Source organism: Uloborus diversus, chromosome 2 (genome assembly GCF_026930045.1).
Source record: "Uloborus diversus isolate 005 chromosome 2, Udiv.v.3.1, whole genome shotgun sequence".
NCBI lineage: Eukaryota > Metazoa > Arthropoda > Arachnida > Araneae > Uloboridae > Uloborus > Uloborus diversus.
In genome coordinates, this window is record NC_072732.1 from 3138064 (window position 1) to 3161113 (window position 23050).

A 23050-nucleotide genomic window follows, 5' to 3' on the forward strand; every position below is an offset into this window, starting at 1 on the left:
GGGCTTACTGGGCTATAGCCCAGGGCGGCACTTTTTCCCTAACCTTTTTTTTTAACCAAAAAAAAACTTTTTTTTTTAGTCATAAGGCCATAGGAGTGACCTTTCATGGGTTCTTTCATAGGATGACCAACCAATTTTTCATTTACATACTAACCGCACATATAATCTCCTGTTTTGCACCTCAAATCAATTTTAAATTGTAATTTGCTAACTGTATAACAGTACATTATTATTATTATTACATTACATTTAGCAATATCTAAAACTTCAGAAACTTCTCTTACTTTAAAAGTTTGACATTCTTATGAATAAAATCATAGGGAGTAAAAAAAAAATAATTAAGTAAATAAAAATATCATCAATTAAAAAAAGGAAATGAAGTGCTATAATGAAAAACTTCAAGACAATAATTATTATTACTTAGAATTAGCGATTATAATTTTGTTAGTTTAATGTTGATCATTATTATTGCATTTCAAATTTGATTTTGACCAGATTTCATTTTAAAAAATGATTTAATTAAAAAAAAAAAGCTGATTCAAATTTTTTCAAAATCAAATTAATTATTAAACAGAAATCATGATTTTTTCCCCCAACTCTGTAAATTAACACAACTAGAGGGCGGCTTCACATCCAAATATGCCTCTGGTGTGAAGGACACATTTGCATTTCTTTAAGAAAAAAAATACAAAATCCAAGATGAAACTGAAATTTTGATTATGAAAATTTAAAGTCAATCCATCAACTACTCCTCGAATATAGCAATTACAAACATACGGAATCGGCATTTTTAAACATAAGATTAACAGTGGAACCCTGATTTTACGTATTCTGTGGGACTGGAGATAAAAAAGGGGAGACGACCTATCGTCGACTTCGGGAAGATTTCCGAGGGTATGGGAAGGAGGGTTGTGGTCCTCTACTAACGCGTAGGAAGATTAATGATAAATGAAAATATCAATTTAACACTTAATTATCTATTAAAAGGAAGCCTAGATACATGAAATTAGTTGTTAAAATTAACCATGTTGAATATCCAGTTTCTTCAGTTTGCTACAGCTAACATCAGATTAGTCAAGAGTGAGAAGCTCATTTGCATACTATGATTTCAATGACTGATTGGATGTTGGCTGGACATATAATAAAACATTTATTTATTTTTTTTCTTTTCAGAGTTCTTCTCATTTAAAGGAAAAAACAGATAAGCTGCATAATTTTTTCTCTTTGGGAAGATTGACTGTGAAAGGGATTTTTTCTGATTGTCCGAAAGACGACGAAACTAAAAACGATATGATGCCAGGGTGGCTTCAAGCAGCAAATACACCGGCGTATCCAAGATTTTTCCAAGGGCAGGGTTTGATCATACGATGATTTTTAATGATATATATATGTATCATTAAAAATCCAAGGGGGATGGAGGTTTAAATCCCCCCCCCCCTTGTATACGCCACTGAGCAAATAAAACAAATTTATCTTCAAACAAAAGAAAAAAAATTTAATAAAAAAAAAAAACACTTGCGTGAGTCTCATACATCAAAAATGTTTTTGATCTTCCAATAGAAAAATACATCGAACGGACTTCCCGGAAACGTAAAATATGAAATATTTCAAACTTTATTTGCATTGCAATTCTCACAGAACAGCAAAATTGGGGTTCCACCCAATTTTTAAATATAAAGTTAGGGATGGACCCAATTTTTTTTATTTACAGTGAAGCACCATTTATATGATTTTGGAGGGACTGTATGAAAAAAGAACTCAAATGAAAATATGTATAATAGGTATAGGTTAATGCGTATTAGACCCTGCAGGGACCAGTTTATAAAACGTATAATTGATAAAAACCTATAAAAGAGAAACGTATAAACAGTGCTCCACTGCATCTACAAAATGAGGTTGCACCCAATTTTGTGAAACAAAAAAATGGTTAATGGTAATGTCCAACCCCGGATCGCATGGAATTTTCAAACGTCCAGATAAGACGAATCTATCTGAATGAGGGTGAAAAGTAACAAGATGCCGTCACTCGGCTCATTTGAATGAGACTCTGCTTCTGCAAAAGCTGGCGTCGGTAAAAAATAATAGATTCGTCCATTTCCGGCCGTAAAAGGGATGTTTGTCTTTCCATACAATCTGTGGTCCGACAGTACTTTTTTCTCAGGACAACACTGCCGTGTGCAGGTAAAGGGCAGTAACTGCAAATTTTTCATTTTTCATTTTTTTGCATTTTTGTCATCTATTGTATGTTATCTTTATTGTACAAGCTCGCTTATTTGGTTTCCGCTGAAAAAAAGGCGCGAAAAAGACATCTAATTCTAACATTTCCCAATTGTTAGTATTGAATCCAAAACACGTTTCTTCAAATACCTTGAAACCTCATTTCTGCAGATACTGCCGTTTACCTGCACACTGCAGAACAATCCCAAACAGGAAGCGGGACTCTCACCTTTTCCTGCAGCTTGACGTTGAGCCTGGTGAGGATTGGCTGCACCGCGGCGTTCTTGGGGTCCAGGTGGTGCACGGCCCTGGCGTCCTTGAACGCTTCGCTGAACTGGCCCAGCGCCTCCCTGGCCTGGCAGCGCCGGAACAGGGCCTTCACGTCGCTGGGGCACAGCTCCAGGGCTGCGGGGGAGAGAGAGAATGAACAGGAAGCTCATTCGTTGGACTCGCTCGTTTGGACGAGTTGTTTCATTTAGTGAAAAGGTTTATCAAATGTAAATACAGTAGAAGAGCATTATAACGCACACCTTGGGACCAGAGCTTTTGCGTTATACAGGTTATTGCGTTATACAGCTCATTTCACAAATTTTGAAACTAATATTCAGAATATGTCTCTATATTAGCACTTCAGAATGAGTTTTATCTGCAATGAGTATTGAAGCACTAATATTACAGTTAGCCATTCACAAATGAATATGTTTCACGATCAAAATCCTGCACTTCTGCTAATTGCATGGTTTGCATAACAGCTGCATTTTCAAGGGCCATCTGGTATTTTCTGTTTACTATGAGTACTCATTTTCAATTTAAAAGCTTTGAAGTAAGATGGAAAGATGAAAAACTGTTTCAAAATTTAATTTGCCTAACCATTTTTATGCTTGCAAAGCAAAACAGAGGGATTTTTTAAGCTTCAAAACCTATCGTTTGCTTCTGAAGAGTTGTGCGGTTTATAGAGAATTGAGTAATATAAGTTCACATTATAACGGTCTTCTACTGTAACAACAAAAAAACCTTATTGTATGTAAAAAGCGTACGAATGAAAAAACGTATAATAGGTATAGGTTAATACATATTAGACTCTACAGGGACAAATTTAAAAAACGTATAATTGATAAAAACATATAAAAGAGAAACATATAAACGGTGCTTCACTGTAATTAAAAATTGCAAATCAGCTAAATTATAAATGATTTATTGAGCGATGAGATTAGATCCAGTGAAGTTATGTACCAATGCTGAGTTGCAGATTGTAGTTGAAGTCCTTTGCAGAAAACAATACCTGTGGCTGAAATTATCTCTTTTTATTTCCTCCATGGTGATATAACACAATGATATCCTTGGCGAGCTATTTGCATATGAAACATGAAATTGGAAAATAAGTTCTCTCGAAGCACAGATAATTTAGTAAACATGCAAAACCATTACTGTTAAAAATGTAATATGACTAATGAAGAGTCATTTATCTAATCAAGGTTCCATTCATTTAAACTTAAGGTTTGCAGACGGAGTTTTCAATCATAAATTGCCTAATCGAGCGCATGACGGAAAACAGCCGACATGACTGACCAAGAAAAATATGGCACCTTAAAAGAGAGACCAACTGAGCTACAGAAGCAACATATATATATATATATATATATATATATATATATATATATATATATATAGTCAGCCAGATATAACAAAATAAACGTAAAGAATTGATAATATCAATTTCCAACATAATTTTATTTTTTAAAGTTTGCTTAAAAATTATTAAATATAAATGATAAAAGATTATAAAACAACTAAATTACAAACATTTTTAAAAAATATTTAAATTTCCTTAAAATATTATTAAGTATATATAGTTAAAAATTATAAATTAACACAGTTTTCACCTCGCTGGGTGACAAATCCAGGGCTACGAGGGAGAGACAGATATAAACAAGAAACTATTTTCTAAAAAACTCAGCAGCTGAGAAAGAAAAACATTAACTCAACATCAGATTTTTTCCTCGTATGTAGAAAAAGTTGGAAAAGAAAATCAAAAGTGTGCTTCATTCTGCCAAATGCGAACTTTCAAAAGATATTGCGAAAAGTCAAGCAAAATACGGAACAAATTTGATATACCCCCTCTTGGCGACTTTTTCCTGTTGGCGCCAAAAAAGCGTCGCCAAGAAAACTATGTATGACGTCATATGTCATACATCGTTCTTAGCGATGCTTTTTTAGCGCCAACAGGAAAAATTCAAATTATGTCATTAATTATTTAATGAAATTAATTTTTTTCCGTTGTTTCTCCGGGATACGAGCCCGAGGTCTCATAGTACTTTCGTAATGAGACCCCTGCCTTGGTCTCATTACGAAAGTACTATGAGACCTCGGGCTCGCCAGTTATCCCTCCGACTTTTAATATACATCACAGTCGGATATAAGTCACAGATCTCCTCCGTTCAGTATACAATAAAGTCACAGATTTTATGTGAAATTAACACCATTTTTGTGCTACAAAAATGCCAACCAGACCAAAATACAAACTACCAGAAACACACTAAAAACACAATAATTCAAAATATGTTCACTTACCTTTTTTACTTTTCTTTTACTTCCTCACGTGAGGCAGTGCACATATGTTCCGCTCTTAGGGAAATTATCCCATTTTTTATTATCATTACTTTACAAAAATATTTTAATTATGTTTGTTTTGACAAAAAAAACAACCTTATTTTACTTGTATTTTGTACTCCACCCAATTAATTTCGCGAATTATTTCCAAAAACTTTACAAACATATCCTCATTTTTGTATTCACAATTTTTCATTCAAAAATTTCAATTGATACATTTGGACAACATCACAAACCGAACTCATAATTAAAATAGAAAATTCAACTAAATTAACATTAAAAAACAACAAGAAAAAGAATACTCTAAAAGCGGAACATATGAGCACCTACCTCCTACCACACAGACACGTGCAAAAAGACAGACTTCGAGAAACTACTTTCCAGCGTTCAAGTTGCAAAACCAGGGTTGCCAAGTTATCGCCTTATTGGCGATTTTCGTATCGAGCGAAAAATTAAAATCTCGCCAAGAGGGGGGCATATCAGAGGAGAGCCCAAAATACAAAACATTAGAGATGGCATGAAGTACCGATGGTCGAAGCTTCGGCTGCTCTGCATGTTGAGTTTTAGCATTTGAATGCATAATAAATGCATACAATACCATATAAGGTAAAACACCATTAGTGGCCAGTGCTTCAGTAGCGGCCATTTCAACTTTACTTATATACTTAGAAGAAAGAAGTAAACAATAATAATGTGATTAATACATTGGTACTTAATGTTACTATCCTCTTGAACCCATTTTATTTATCCGTTATTTGAATTCAAAGTAAGTAATGTAAATACTTTGGATTGGAAAGTGTCGGACGGCCACAACTGAAATTTTCACATTTTGGAGTAGCTACTGCTGGATCCAATTTGAGGTTTGAGAAAAAATGGATAAAAGTTGAACACATTGAAACTCTGGCACTTTTGGAAATTGGGAAGATTGAGAAAACATAGGGCCATAAAACGCTCATTGATTTTCAAGAGGGGCAATTAATATTGTAGACAGACAGTTTAAAGTATACTTCACTGTGGCTACTGAAGTGTTTTAGACCTTGAAGTGGCCACTACTGAAGCACTGGCCACTACTGGTGTTTTACCTTACTGTTTGACCATCGATTACATGGAAAGGCTAATATCCGGTTTATGGGCGGAAATGGACGTATCTATTAGTTTATAGGGGTGTTAGTTGCTTTGTTTCACATGTGCACTTTTGCTTCTCTATTATTTATACTTAGTTTTGTAAAAATGAAAATTGGCTCACAGCAACATTTTTAAATCTAAAGTACATTTCATCTATATTCTCACCGCAAAAATTAATTGATTTATTTATTCGCTACAAAGTTTTGAGTTAACCATTTTGCTTTTTTATTTTGCCTTATTTTATTTTTGAGGATGCAATAAATGAATAAGGCACTAGTGACATTGTACAACGTGTGCATGAAAATCCCATCGTTATTTTCCCTTTTCCCCTGCTAGATTCTTTCAGATGGAATCGTCTTTACTTGGCAGATTTCCAAATTACATACAATCCGTGGTCAAACAGTTCTTTACTACTCTTGGCTTCCTCGACATCTCGCACTCACCTTCGTCTGTGTCCCTCACGACCTTCTCGTAGTCACCCGTCTTGAGGTAGGCAGCCGCCCGGTTCTTGAGGAGCGTGGCCCTCTCCTTGCCGCCCCCGCACTCCCTCAGGCCCCGGGTGTACGCCCGGGCGGCACCCTTCCAGTCCCCCCTGGAGAAGAGGGCGTTCCCCTCCTCCCGGGGGTCCACCGGACCCCCCGCATCCTGGACCACGTCCGGCATCTGGAAGACAAGAAGAAATCAGATGCGCCAATGTTCAGATTCTTTTTTAATGAAAATTGGCTGTCACAGAAAATGACAGCTATCAATTGAAGTAGCAGACATTTATTAACGTATAACACAAAATGAATTTTAAAACCGTAAGTATGGTTTTTGTCGGTATAGAGGGCCGGCGACTCCCTTCGTCATTCAACATCGAATCAAAATCTAAACCGAATCGGATGTAATCTGAACCAAGATTCTTTCAATTTAAACTTGGGTTTGCCATAATACTGGGGAGGTTTTCAATCGCCAAAAGAAACTAAAAGGGAGACTTAACGAGACACGAAATGATTTCTCTGAACAGTCTGCGACGTACACTAAAAAGCGTAAATAGTTTGCAACGTAAACCAGCAGTTAGGCTGGTCAAAGGACCCAAACGGACAAAGAGACTCACCAAGGAATGCCTGGAAATCAAACGTTCAAGTGAAAAGCATGTAATATGCCATATACATTTCTAGATCATTTGACGTCGTCATTCAGTTTTCAAAAAAAAAAAACTTGAATGCTTGACATCTCGCATTCAAGTTATATTTTTCATAATCTCTGTCTATGCATTTAGGCATGAGTGTGTATGTGTGTAGACATGTGTGAGTGAATGTATGTTACACAATGTGTTGTAATTTTAAAAATAATGTGTATAATACATGTTGTAATTTTAAAGTGTTTTTTAAAAAAAACGTGCATTAAAGGGTTGTATGACTTTTTTCCCCCTTTGTCATTCTGGCATGATTTCAAAACCATCCAGTCTTCCATCAGATTCCATATATTTTCATTATTATTGCTTATTTATATTTTTTTTCCCGAGACGGTGGCTTTTCTTCCTCCCTGTTCTTCATTTTGGTTTCGTGATAATATCCACCCCCCCCCCCCCCCCTCAGGACAGCAAGGAGTTCACGGAGATGCGCGTCCGCCGCCTGACGGAGCTGGGCGTGACCCCGGCCCTGGTGTCCCTGGCCAAGTCGGAGAGCAAGAACTCCCGGGAGCTCATTTCCCAGGTGTTCAACGCCATCTGCGAGCAGCCGGACCTGCGCGGGGCGGTGGTGCAGCAGGGCGGCGCCAAGGTCCTGGTGGGCCTCGCCCTGGAGGGCACCGACAAGGGCAAGCTCATCGCCGCCCAGGCCCTCTCCCGCATCGCCATCGACCCGGAGGTGGCCTTCACGGACAGAGGGTGAGCGTGCCTTCTTTTCTACGACGTGGGAGCCGATCGAAAGATACGAGCCGCGGAAAGGGAGATACGGGCGTCCCTCGTATGACGCGGTTCGTTCGTTCCGTGCAGCATCCAAACCGTGTTATACGAGACTTTTTTTAAAATGACTATTTAACTCTTTTTTACACTCATTAATCACGGACATAGTAAAAATCATGTACATCAAAACCAAGTTTCATAAGAACAAAGTAAAGTACAGTAGAGAGAGAAGACCGTTATAGCGCACACCTCGGGACCAGAGCTTTTGCGTTATACAGGTTTTTGCGCTATATAGATCATTTCACAAATTTTGAAACTAATATTCAACATATATCTATGTATTAGCACTTCAGAATGAGTTTTATCTGCACTGAGTGTTAAAGCACCCATATGACAATGAGTTGTTCACAAATAAATATGTCTCACAATCAAAATCCTGCACTTCTGCTAGCTTCATGGTTTGCATAACAGCTGCATTTTCAAGAGCCATCTGGTATTTTCTATTTACTGTAAGTACTCATTTTCAATTTAAAAGCTTTGAAATAAGATGGAAAGATGAAAAACTATTTCAAAATTTAATTTTCCTAACCATTTTTATGTTTGCAAGACAAAACAGAGGGAGTTTTTTTAACTTCAAAACCTATTGCTTACTTCTGAAAAGTGGTGCGGTTTATAGAGAATTGCATTATATACGTCGGCGTTATAACGGTCTTCTACTGTACGTATCATACAGGGTTTAAGTTGGGTTCAAAAGTTCTTTAGCATGAAAGCTAAAATTGTGGGAAAAGTTTTAGCAAAATGCTAAAATGTTACATATTCGCATATCTTTCTAAATGTCTCAGTGTGTTTCATCTCCAGTTCAAAATAAAATTCTTATTTCATCTCTATGGCATCCTTAAAGAAATAAGTACAGCAGCTATTTTTTTAAGCGTAAAATGAAAAAAAAAACCCCTACACATTTGGTTTTTATAACGTTGCACTCTTTCTCCTCATAAGGCAGTTATTGAGGGTTAGTTACTATCTATGCTATTGAGAAGGGCATAATGCCGGAAGACTAAGTATTGGTGACCTAATAGTAATTTTAAAATCTTAGCTTAAGATTTAAAGATTAAGTTGACTATCGTCATGCTGCTTCCTCTCTTGGATTATACATTGTTCCTCTCTCTTTTTTTTTAAATATTTTTTTTTTTTTTTTGTTTGAGCAAAAAAGCGAAAATGCTTTACTTTGTTTGCGCAATTGAGATAGCGCTTTCGCATTTTGCGAAAAATGCGATCATAGCGGAAACCCTGGTATCATATAACACAGTTCATTTGTTCCATGCAGCATCGAAACCGTGTTATACGAGACTTTTTTTAAAAATCACTTTTTAACTCTTTTTTTTACACTCATTAATCAAGGAACATAGTAAAAATCACGTAGATATGTATCCTGTTGTATCAAAACCATGTACCGTGTTATATTGAAACCATGTTATACAAGACTTAGAAGTAATATGAATCGAGGGATGTGTACCGTGTTGTGTCGAAACCAAGTTTCATAAAAACAAAGCAAGTACAGGCGTCCATGGTGTAACACGATACTGCTACAACACGGTTTCGATATGACATGGTACCGAATTTGCGATTATTATAACACTGTTTCGGTATCACACGGTACGAAACTTGAATTCAATACTTCATGGTTTTGATACAACATGAAGGTTATCTTTAAAACAGATGGAATTCGATTTTTGTTCAATGCATTCTGTCACTGTTCAATTACTCTAATCAGTTTTTACTTTGCTGATCAAGAAAGAACACATTCAAAGCAAAACATTTCGAGTTTCAAACGATAAAAGTTCAACGATACCTCAAAATCGAAGCAACTTTCGGATCATTCGAAATCCATTCCTAATCGAAACTCACCTTTGTGGAGTCAGTTTTTTCCAGCGCGAGAGACGCAGCGAGCGTTCGAAGCCGGCAGAAGCACGTGTTCCCGTTCTTTCCGGAACACTATCGAAAATTCCGAAGGGGATGAGAGTTATTTAAGGACATCACCATTTTTAGACACTCACAACACGAGAGGCCCGGAGCGTGTTGATGTTTTGCCCCTCCGCGGGTACAGTGACGCTCGCTCGTCGAGGGGCTTTTAAATTTTAAATATCATGTGAGGCTCGGCGTCAGTGTGAAACAATGCGCCACGCGAGAAAATTATGAGCATTTTTTGGAACCTGTTTCAAAAACATACGTTTAAAGTGCAAAGTATTATTACATTGCTCTGGAGATGTTAATCCTATGTCCGGTTGCTCCCGTTCTCGCAACGCTGTGTTGTTGCCATGGCAGCGCAGACGCTGGATGGCAACAACACAGCACCGCAACCCGTGGCATAGGTGCCATGGGTTGCGTTCGACGAAACTCACCAGTCTACTGGTAAGTAACTGGTTACTAACCGAAGCGTTCTATGATCAACCGGTTACCACGGCGGTTACCATTCTAAGCAGTTGATTGGTTGATTGGAGCACGTGATCATTAGCTGTCACGTGATTAACTAACCGGTGGCTCCCGGTCGAGCTCGTCGAACGCAACCATGGTAGGTGCACAGGGCCTGATTACTGAATAGGCGGTGGCCTAGGGATCCTAGTTTTTAAAGGCCCCCAAGGGGCTAAAATTGTTTTAGCCAATGGCTGAAATTGTGAAATTTTGCTACAAAAGAGGGTCCGCAGAAAACTGTTAGGGGCGCCCTGATATCTTATTAATCGGACCCTGACGGTGTATTTTCAATATTCTCTGTCTTTTCTTTTCTGTGCGTGATTTTGGGTGCGTATAGGATCTTGATGCGACGAATTTTATTTTCAAAAGTTCAACTCGCGCCACTCGCTCCCTTTTTCATTTCTTTCTGCGCTATCATGATAAGCTCGGATTTCGGAAGCAGATCGCGAAATTAGTCTTAAACATTTGAACAACAAAAGAAATAATATTTTTAAAGGTTTAACTTAACGGCAGGAGGAATAAATACATTTCTTTTGTAATGACTTTATGTCTCCAAAAAATCGCGATGACATAAATTGATAACGGGAATTAAATTTGAAAAAAAAAAAATCTTACTAGATGTTCCTTGTAGCACTTGCGATAGCACATGTTGCGGTTGCAGTTGTAAATATCTTAATCCGAAATGCGTGTCTGTCTTCGTTGTGTCAAGATGAACTATTTCTGATTACCTTACTTTGATAAACAAAAGTATTCCGACTCCACAATAGATGGCGACACTACTTTTTCTAATAACATCTTCCGCTCCTTCTCAATGCTTCCGCTCCCTGAAGAGTCCTCAAATTTTCCGTTTTGAGCGCAATTCAAGAATTTTCGTTTCTGATCTTCTAATGTCCTTTTCAAAATTATTGCGTTCTAATTTCAAATGAACGGGATCTTCGCTTTTTCCAAGAAAATTTTTTCAATTGTCGTTAAAGGCTCACATTTTTCTTCATATCACGTTTCAATTAAAAATACAAAGGAAAACAGAAATAGAGCGAATAAAAATTAAATGGTTATATTTTCCGTTGTATTTCAGTACTAACTTCAAATATACTTTAAATTATTGTTCTTAAAAAAAAAAAAAATCTTTATATTCTCACATTTTTAATGTTAAAGAGACGCATCAAAATACTGGACGAAATTTTTAAACGTTTCTGAGCGGATTAACTGGTTAGTATTTCTGCTGTATGCCGGAACTATTTTCGAATTCTTTTAAACACTTTTTCTGTCGAATTATATTGTACGATATTTTCGTATTAGCAGTGTTGATGTTGTTGCTGTCTTGCGCGGCAATTAGCACTTCACTTTTCCAACTCTGTACCGTCATTTGGTGTGAAGTCCGACTTCCAACAGTACACACATGCCGCAGACTCAGATAAAATGAAAAGTTTTCTGCGAACATAAATCCTAACTGGAAAATTTTCTGCAAACAATTATTTTGCCTAACTCACTCCTGAATAAAAAATTAAATTTATATTCAAATATGAAAGAAACAAAAAAAGGTGCTTCAAATCTTTTTTTTTTTTTTTACAATAACATATAGTTTGTTTATTTTTTACTAACTGAAGAAAACTGCCAAAACAATTATTTTTTTTACACATGTACTTTAAAAGGCTTTTGGAGAAAGGCTTCAACAGAAGTAAACTGTGGGATTTTCTTAAAACATCCCCTTAAAAAAAAATTTAATTAACGTTAGCAGTTTGAAAAAAAATTTATGCAGAGCCAAAAATTTTCTGCGAACGCCGTCGCGCATTCGTCTATATTATGCAAGACTGGTCATAGGGTAGGCAACCATTCACAGCATAACAACACATTTACACAAGGAAGGACAACAGCTTCAATAAGAGGACATCTGCCTCCGGCCTCGGTCATCGACTATTCCCGACTGATGAGGAAGACGAAACTGCAGTCTATAGATGTCTGGGAAAAGGTATTGTCCGTTTTTCACGCGAAGGCACGTCGCCCCGCCTTCTCGAATGCAGAGTTCCATTTTACGCGGTGGGGATCGGTGAGCAAATCCCCGTGCTTGTAAACCAGGCATCCTTAACTTGTGCGCTCATTTTAATGTGCAAAAAGAGTCTTAGTATCCTCAACATCACTTGTCTGTTGCTATTTTCGTTTTTCTTACATTTAAAAAACTGCTGCTTTTACAGCAACTGCTGCTTTTACAACAAAACGCAATGATCCGAGGGTTCCTCATGCCGGAAACAGCGCAATAGAATCACCGGATGACGAAGGCGGAGCCAAGTGCCTTGTCGTGGAAAACGGACACTATTCTGTGTGAGTTGCCTGCGAAGAGAGAGAGTGGTGGTTGGAATCTCGATGCTACTATAGGGCCCGACTAACTGAAAGTGAGGCTCTAGGCCCACAATAATTTCGAGGCCCCTCGAAGACTGGGGGGCTCTTTGTCTATCACAGATTTATGTAAATCATTTATCATGGGCATTCATGAATCCCCTTCTATAGGCATCTCATAATTGTGACATGGAAAACTCGCTACTGGTAAAATTAATAAAAATTATCCTATAAGTAAGTTCTTTTCGAACAAAAAGTTTTTGTATTTTTAATTATCAATTAAAAAATACATGTATTTTTCGCGTAGTTGTAATGCTATGCATAATCTTTACTACTAATAATAAAGCTGAAAGTCTCTCCGTCCGGAGGATGTCTAGATGTCTGGATGTCTGTAGGATGTCAGGATCTCTGTGATGCGCATAGCGCCTAAACCGTACGTCCGATTTTCATGAAATTAGGCACAAAGTCAGTATGTAGCGTGGGGGTGTGCACCTCGAAGCGATGTTTCGAAAATTCGATGTGGTTCTTTTTCTATACCAATTTTAGGAACAAAACTATCATAAGATGGACGAGTCAATTACGAAATGATCATAACGTGGAACCGTAGCATGGGCACGAGCCCATTGGCGAGAAAATTCACCATACATTCTTTGTAAATATACAGGCGAACCAAAAGACCTTTTTAATTTTTCTATTACGGGCAAAGCCGTGCGGGTACCACTAGTACCTAGGGGTCCCGGGCCTAGTTGGCCTGTGCGGTTAACCAGGCCCTGGATGCTACTTCATATGCAGTCGTTCCGTCAGCTCCGTCTTCCGTTAGGTTAAGCAAACAAAGTTCTCAGAGTTCGCCCTTTTCAGGGCGTTAATGACCAGTGTCGAGAAATGCGATCGAGGGAAGTAGGTGAAGCAGCTCGACGATCTCTCGACTCGTTCAGCTTCTTTTTCACTCGATTCTTTGCTCCGCGCAAAAGAGTGCTCGTGGGACGTAGAATCGGAACCGATCTGGGGGTAATTAACCCCAAAGGGATAGAATGGGATTTTCCGAAGGCCAAATAATCCCTTTTCCTTTATAATAGGTATCTTCTATTATTAGGTTTGAGAGGACCTGGCCCAAAGTTTCCACTACGGTCGCGTTTTCAGCAAAATGCGAAAAATCTATCTCAGTTACGAGGCAGTTTCGCTTTTTTGCTCAAACAGAAATGATAAAAAAAAGAAAAAAAAATTAATTTGAATTTTGTCGTCTTGAATTCAAATTATGTTTTTCGCAATCACGAGCGTGTGTGTATATGTAAGCGTGTGTGTTTGCGTGTGGAGGATATGTGTGTGTGTGTAGGCATGTGTGTTTGTGTCTGTGTGCTGGCATGAGTGTGTGGGTAGTTGTGTATATGAATGTGTGTGTGTGTATGTGTTTGTGTATGTGTGTAGGTGTATATATGTATATGTGTGTAGGTGCGTGTATGTATGCGTGTAAGTGTAGGATATTGACGAAACCTGGAGACGGTTTTCGCTAGAGGATCAGCATCGTGAGGCGGCCGGTCGACGGTGATGCTGCGGAGGGTGGCGGTAGGAAAAATGATAGGACATCAAAAACAGTCAAATGAAAGCAATAAGCAATCGTGATTGCTCAAAAAAGTAAAATTAAAATATTAATTTGAATTCTGAAATTTTGAATTCAAATTATGTTTTTCGCAATCACGAGTTGTGATACGACCCTACTCATTGGAGTTAGTGTTTCTAGAAACGGCTCCTGTCCCCCCAAACCAGCCCCTACTAATGGGCGGTTACGTGTGTATAGTGGTGTGTATAGGTGCGAGTGCGTGCATGTGTATGCCTTTGTGTGTGTATAGGCCTGTGTGTATGCACGCAGGCGTGTGTGTGAGTTTGTACGTGCGTGAGTGTGCATGTGTGTGACCAGGAGAAGCGGCTCCCGGCAACAGCGCTCGGGACCAGAGGCCAGTGGGCGGTGGTGCTGCAGAGGCCCCTGGTCCAAGCTGAAAAAGGAACAAACTCCAAGGACGGTCAAGTGAGAACAATAAGCAATCCTGATTGCTCAAAAAAAAGAAAAGAAAAAACGACGCACGATACGAGAGTACGAGAGAGGATGCAAACATAGCGACTTCAACTTCATCTTGTAATAATAAGTGCTACCTAAGATGTTAAAATGACTGTCAAGTTCAACGTTGCATGGTCTTACAACGTTGACTTTGCATGCCATTGACGAATTGAACCGTACCATTGCTCCTGGTGTACGCATTTTATTTTAGCTACCAGTGGGTCGGCTATCCCGGCTCCAATGAGATGCCTCCGACTCGGCTATTGTCTATTCCAGACGGATGAGTTCATAACGGGACGAAACTGCGCGGTCTCTGGATTGCATAACCTGGCTGCCGGTACGTTGCATGCTGAAAGAGATTGTTTACTTTGCTTGGGGCTTATTTTCTTGGTACCCATGCCCCGGCACGAAACAAAAAATGCGAAAGCAATTAATATTGTTTTGTCTATTCTGTTTTAGATCGTTTAATACCGATGAAAAGCAAAGAAAAAAATGTCAATCTGAATGAAAATAATTTTAGTCGATCACCCAAACGTTTGTTTTTTTTTTATAAAAAGTTGTCATTCTGTTGGCACGGAGCAGCGTTCAGAGCAGCAAAATGTCATTTTGTCTATTTCGTCCATTTTTTTTCCAGTGGATTAAAATTTCCATGAAAATTCTGAACCAAACAATCTTTATCTTTATCTTTACTAATAATAAAGCTGAAAGTCTCTCTGTCCGGAGGATGTCTGGATGTCTGTATCGCGTATAGCGCCTAGACCGTTCGGTCGATTTTCAGGAAATTTGGCAAAGAATCAGTTTGTAGCATGGGGGTGTGCACCTCAAAGTAATTTTTCGAAAATTCGATGTGGTTCTTTTTCTATTCCAATTTTAAGAACAAAACTATCATAAGATGGACGAGTCAATGACGAAATGATCATAACGTGGAACCGTAGCATGGGCACGAGCCGATTGGCGAGACAATTCACCATACATTTTTTGTAAATATACAGGCGAACCAAAAGACCTTTTAATTTTTCTATTACGGGCAAAGCCGTGCGGGTACCACTAGTAATAAATAAATATGTCTATTCTTTTCATTTAAGGAACGTTCTTCAAAGCTAAATAGCACATATACATTAATGTCGTGCACAATTGTACGTGAAATAGGTGCGAATGAAGAAAAAGAATAGAGAAGCTTCTTTGTGGCAAGATGTTCGTAAAAGAAAGAATGATTGGGGTATTTAGTTAAAATGCATCAAATAACAATCGATAAAATGCTTGTTTTTTTCTGTAAATAGAACATCATCCGTCAGTCAGAAATGAAAGAAGTTTTTGAGTCAGGAATCAAAAGTCATAGAATGAAGGAACGAGTCGGTATCGAGGAAGAAAACGTTATAGTATGGTTCTGACAAGTTGGAGCTTGAATTTGATATCATTTACTCCTGTTTTAGGAAGTTCAGTGGAAAAGGGACACATTATTGCTGCACGAATTTCAGTTGCAAAAAAAGCTGACCAACCCAACGCGCTGCAAATCACCCTTCCTTATTTCCCCAAAAGGGAATAAACATCATCAAGGTCAAGCTTCCATTCATCAGAGCCACATTATACATTGAAATGAGAGCTGTACTTTTTATGACATTAAAGTGAATTTAAAGCTGAGTTCTTTTGTTTCGGTTCAAGTTTTAATGTACCATATAGTTTCACTTTTGGTTCAGTGTAAAACAAACTTAACCATAACTTCTGGTGGTGTCCTAAGTTGTTTTAAAGTAAATATAAATTTAAGGGGAAAAAATAACCTATATATATTTTAATTGCATCAAAAATTGTAAATACGATGATTGTTATATTAACTTGCATAATGATTCATAAAAAAGGGTGTGGGATCATTTGCATTTAATTAAGTAATTTATGAATGTTATTTATTTATTTACAAATACGTACGATACCATGAGAAAGGAATTCACTTTTCTTGTAATACTTAATAATAGTGTGATGCAACTATCTGATCAACTGGTTCATTTTGTTGAATGTAATTACTTCTCCAGTAAAAAGTGAGTCGCACTTGAGTGTGACTAACACATCCTTCGTACATTAATTAGGTTATGGTTAACATGCAATCATTTATTTAAATTACGTGATTAGTTAAAAAGTATTTTACTTTTAACAAATATTAAAATTATTATTTAATTATGGTAACCGTTATATTGCATCATACACTGTAAAACAAATCCGTAAAATTTACAGAAAAAAACTGTCAGCCAGGACGCCAGTTTTCTTCCGTTTATTTTACAGAAATCTTCCGTATTTTTATTATTTATTCAAGCTGATTTATTATTTTATGAAGATTAAAAAATGAAACTATACTTTCATAAATACATTTCAATATTTACTATACTACTACGAAATACATGTATACAAAGGTACATTTCCGAATATGCCTCTGTAACAGATGACAAAAAAACATAATAATAAAGTATTGATTGGGATGCAATGAAATGGAAGTTGCAAACGATTTAGGATTTACTCGCTTTAAATAAATATGAGATCAAAAACTCGAGCACGAGAACGAAAATCCAAACACGCGGGCGAAATTTCGAAGATTCGAAGAAAAACAAAGTATAACCGGTTACAGATTCAAAAAAACAGGGAAATCCTGTATTTTATTACGAACAGTTTTTTTCTGTAACAAATACGGATAACTTCTTCAAAATTTACAGTTTTTTTTTTACAGTGTAGCAACCCTTTTCCGTATTAAACTGTTGAAAAATAATCAGTCGATTTTAATGTTGTCCAGTTTCATCCATTTTGTCCGATTTCGTCCGTTTTATCCAGTTTCTTCCGTTTTTTTTTACAAAAAAAGTGTACATAACACCAACCCTGGCTCGGAGTGGATACATCCTACTTCAATGCGCCAGTGGCTCCACTCCACCTGTTACTGTCTGACCATCGATTACATGGAAAGGCTAATATCCGGTTTATAGGCGGAAATGGACCTATCTATTAGTTTATAGGGGGTGTTAGTTGGTTTGCTACCGGTGTGCACTTTTGCCTCTCTATTATTTATCCTTAGTTTTGTAAAAATGAAAATTTGCTAGCAGCAACATTTTTTAAAACTAAAGCATATTCGATCTCTATTCTCACGGCAAAAGTGAATTGATTTATTTATTCACAACAAAGTTTTGTATTCTCACGGCAAAAATTAATTGATTTACCCATTCCCAACAAAGTTTTGAGCTTACCATTTTGCTTTTACGTTCCTGAACGGAATGAAAATATTGTGTTTTCTTTTTGTTGTTTCTGTGGTAACTATTTTTGTTTCCCCTTATTTTATTTTTAAGAATGCCATAAATAAATAAGGCACTAGTGACATCATAAAAAGCGTGCATCAAAGTCCCATCGTTATTTTCCCTTCTCCCCTGCTAGATTCATTCAGATGGAATCGTCTTTACTTGGCAAATTGCCAAATTACATACAATCCGCGGTCAAACAGTAATTCAATTAATCCGATATTCGACGGGCCATTAATGAGAAGCCTCGTTTCGTTCTCATACTGCGAGTGTCAAAGTCGCGAAGGGTCGCGACCCAGAAATGGCGCGTTTCTGTTTTATTCCAAGAGACGCCCCGCCGCGCATACGAATGAGGACTTTTGCTTTCGAACCCGCCCGCGCCCCGGGCCCTCGAACCCAGTTCTCTCACTCGTGACGTTTTCTTCAAGCGCCCCCCCCCTCCCTTTTTTTCGTGACGCAATCGACGGAGGAATAATGCCACTTGTTATGACTAACTTTTCAACATGGCTCAAAACAACGTCGATATTACGTAATAACGCTCACGGAAAAAAACGTCCCATTTTATGATTGAAAGAAAGGCACACATTTTTTATTAGAACGATACACTCCACAGGGGGGGGATTATGGCGCAAGTGGCGCCATCAAAATTTTGGAGGGGGAGTTTTTACATTTTATTTTTTATTTATTTAAAAATATATACATTTATTTAAATTTATTTAATGAATTATTTTTAATTTAAATTATTTATTTTAATTTAATTTATTCTGTTTGTATTTTATTTCATTTATTTAGTTTGTGTGTGTATGTCATTGGCGTAGCACAGACCTTTTCTTATAAAATAATAAGAATAATAATAATTATAAATAAATAAATAAATAACATTTTAAAAAATTAACAAAATAAAAAAGAGAGCTGAAAAATAAAAAGGGAAAAAGGTTAATTTTTTTGGGGGGGGGGGTGGAATTCGCGCCATTGAGTTTGGGGGGGGGGCGGTTGGGCACCCTCGACACTCCAAATAAACTTATGACAATAATTTATTACGTCGCCTCAGAGAAGGATGAAAATCTTCACATACACATTCTGCCGCGCTAAGCACAACAGTCGTATCTGCACTTTTTATCAAGATCCAGTCACGGTCACCAGGTGGTTTTCTTCGTCACCTATTTCACCCAAATACAATGTTTCATAGTCCTTTGTCAACAGGAAATATTTTTAAAAAAAATCTGAAAAAGTTGCACCTGAATCAAATGCATGGCGGCCCAAAACTTTAAACGGCAATGAATCATTTCGGACTCCACTGCAGATGCGACTTCTGCGCTTAGCACGGCTGCATTACAGTCACATATTCTACAAAACAAAACAATACTAACTCATCGTCAAAACATGTTAGCGAATTATCGTAAAAGAGAAACATAGGCAGACGATAAAAAATATTTTATTTCTTACTAGGCTTTCATTTTTATTCGCAACTCAAATCAACTATAGAAGGCGCTGCAGTCTCTCTATATATAGTATCCACCTTTGGCTGACCTCCCTTGCAGAGATTTGTATTTCTTTTTTTACGTAACCCCTTCAGACCTGGTGTCCGGTAAACCGGTCATAAGTCATAAACAGCTGTTAATAATTTAACTAGCTGCGTCACCCGGCTTTGCACGGTCCAACTCGAAAATAAAAGTTATATCAAGTGACGTGTAGTGTCCGAGTTCAACACTCAGGCTTGAACCAAAAAAAAAAAAAAAAAGTCAGTGAAATTTTGCGGCAGATTGCGGAAAAAACCCAAAAAGTAAGCATTTTAAATTTCCTGATTACAGGAAAAGCCTCAAAACAAAAACAAGTATTTTACCTGTTTATATTCGAGAAAAAAATGGCAACAGATCTTTCATCTCAATGATTTTCTTCACGCTATACATTTTAATAAGGGCCGTGGTAGCCTGATCGGTAGGGCATTGGACTCGGGGCCGGAGGGGCTCGGGTTCGATCCCGCTGGTCGAAGACCCACCGTCGTCATTAAAGGGGACTGGGCGACGTTAAATATGCTCGTGGTCTCAATGTCCTCCAAGTGAAACGATACCTCTGGGGGTGCTAGTACCAGGTAGCTATTAGCTCTTGGACTAGTTCTAAATTCTCATTAACTGTTCGATCCGGTGATGGTGCTGCCATCTATCGGTATATAAAAATAATGGAGGCAAGGCACTAGTATGCAGACCTCGACATAAATACAGTTGAAGTCAGTTGTGACTCTTGAATAGAAATAGAAACATTTTAATAAAAGCGTTGTTGCGGAAAGTGGAGACGAAGCACTGAATAATAATTTGAATGGAGCAAAGCCTTCGAAAAATAGGGATTTCGTGTCGAAATCTAAGTGTGGTAATTAATAGTTTTTAACTGATATCCCCGCTAATTATTATCGGCGGATTCTGTTAAATGGCCAAACATGAAGACGGGAAGATGACGAATCCATCGATACCTGGTTCGATGGTCAATTCACTGTCGTTCGGGAGAAGAAGCTTGGACATACATAGATACGCTCAGTTTTTAATTATATAAGAGGTAATTGATTAAAGTACTTGATTTTTTTTTTTTTTTTTTTTTGTAATTGACTCTTTACATCGGCTTATTACTATCTGGGCAAGAAGTTTTTATTTTGGGGGTTGAAAACACTAACAAGCAGGGGCTGGGAGATTGCGAGTGGCTCATTTTTCCAACCATATAGGTTCGCGTCGCAAACGCGAGGTTTTTTGTCTGATTTTTTAAAAATATTACCTTTTAATGACCCTTTAAACGTTTATATTATGTTTTATTATTGTTTGGAGAACATTTTACAATGAAGTTTGTTTGATCATCATTTTCTTATCTGAAATATTAATTTCAGAAACATAAATCCGGAATATTGGACGTATCGTGACGCTCTAAAATTTTTGCCTACAGTCTTGAAATCTTGTCGATAAGATATCGTTTACCATAGTAGACTGTACATACCAAATATAAACATTTTTGGTTAATTATTTCATAATTCCGATTGAAGGGGTTAACTTATTATTCTACTTTGCAGTCATGTTCCGACGTCGCAAAAGGACAACAGATCGAAATAGCTTCTCTGGAATGAAGAAGCAATTATTTGCGTCACGACGGACATATATTTCTTTCATGTGTGGCGACAAACGTTAATCACGCGTTAAGAAAATGCTCCGAAGACGGTGTTGGCAGATCCCCACCATCTCCCTTCGAAGCCACATAGGTGATAGAATACGTAAGCTGTCTTTTATATGACCCCAGGTTGTATTTAGGAAAACCACAAGCAGGAAAATAAATAAAAACGGAGCTGATGTGTACATCACATGACTTCGTTTTACACCAATTTAATGTTATTTTCCTATTATTGCAATTTTAATGTGATTCTCTCTCTAACTCTCTAAATATCACCGACAATGGTCACATTGAAACCAGATTTAAAAAAAAAAATAATTGAAAAAATCGCCAAATTTGTCGCCAAGTTGGCGACAAAACTTGGCGACCAAAAGACTGGCGATATATCGCCAAGTGTCCGCCAAACTATAACACCACTTGAGTTTGCATCGAAATTAACAATGAATTCCCCCCCCCCCAAAAGGGGCAAAAGACCCCTTTAGAAACACCGAATACAACCAAAAAAGGAGGTGCACAACGAGACCCCACTAGGAGTCTACGTACCAAATTTCAACTTTCTAGGACATAACGTCTTGAGTTAAGCGACATACATACACACATATGTACATACATACGTACATACAGACGTCACGAGAAAACTCGCTGTAATTAACTCGGGGAAACTTCAAAATGGATATTTCGGGTGTCTGTACGTTCTTAGGTACATATGTACGTGCGGTCGGGTTGAAAAAAAAACTCAACATTCATTTGGGGGTGAGCAAAATGGAAATGAAGGCCGATTTTTGAGTGAAATTTTTTTCGCGAATACAATACTTCCTTTTTTCTTAAAGGAAGTAATTAATTAATTAAAAAGTCGAAACATTTATAACCAAAATTCAAGGAGATATTCAAATTTGAAATTCTAAAAGACGCTAAAAATGAAACGTGAATATATCGCCCCACCAGAAGAACACCGATTGCGGCAATTACGGAACACACCCGGGTCCGTTATATTTATCCATTGCATTGTTATTAAAAGTTTGCTTTTTTAATTGAAAAAATGAAAAAAAAAGGAAAACTTTTGTCTACGTTTATTATTCCCGGGTTTAAATGGGACCCCCCCCCCCCTTCACATTTCTACACAGGGCCCGGATTTGGAAGTGTGGAGGCCCCTAATCGGAGTTCGAGAAAATCATCATATTTTCGAAAATATCCGATACTTTGATATATATCCGAATATATATATATATATATATATATATATATATATATATATATATATATATATATATATATATATATATATATATATATATATATATATATATATATATATATATATATATATATATATATATATATATATATATATATATATATATATATATATATATATATATATATATATCCGATATTTTCGATTAAAAAAAATCCATTCAAGTCATTTCGTCAAATAATTTTTAAATTTTTGAGCTCAAGAAGCGAGAAGTTGTGAGGATGACCTGCAAAATTAACTATTTTTCGGATTTTTTTTTTACTTACTTTATTTCTATTGACTCACAGGTACAATTTACAAATTAAATGAATAAAAAAAATATATATTGGTACTGAAATGCTCGATCAAATAAAAAAATGATAGTAAATGGATACTTGCAATCAGGGGTTTCTGATATATCAATAATAATATTATTTTTATGCAAGCATTCTTTTTTATGCAAGCATTCTTAGTAGAAATACAAAAAAAAAAAAAAAAAAGTCCGGGAGAAAAAACGTAAAATTTGCTGACCCGTGAAAGTTAGGGTATTTTGTAAAAATTTTATTGTGGGGGCCCCTTTGTTGTGGAGGCCCCGGGGCAGTAGCCCCGTCTGCCCTCCCCTAAATCCGGCCCTGTCTCTACGCGTAATTATGTGCTATCACTCCTAAGAGAGGTGTCCTCTAGACACTCACGAGTATCCACTT

General features: G+C 37.1%; 1 protein-coding gene across 3 annotated transcripts in view; it reads right to left on the reverse strand.

Moving 5' to 3' along the window:
* The window catches only part of LOC129216857 (protein unc-45 homolog B-like), a 98517-nt gene that overhangs the window by 52308 nt on the left and 23159 nt on the right, over positions 1-23050 (reverse strand). The window contains exons 1-3 of one of the 3 annotated variants that reach the window (XM_054851069.1): positions 9746-9928; positions 6396-6615; positions 2447-2622 (exon numbers count right to left, since the gene is read on the reverse strand). In XM_054851069.1, the coding sequence (XP_054707044.1) occupies positions 2447-2622; positions 6396-6615 (396 nt within the window). In that variant the 5' untranslated portion in view covers positions 9746-9928. Of the gene's footprint in view, positions 1-2446; positions 2623-6395; positions 6616-9689; positions 9711-9745; positions 9929-23050 lie in introns of those variants that run through there. The other 2 variants (XM_054851070.1, XM_054851072.1) reach the window with 2 other exon arrangements.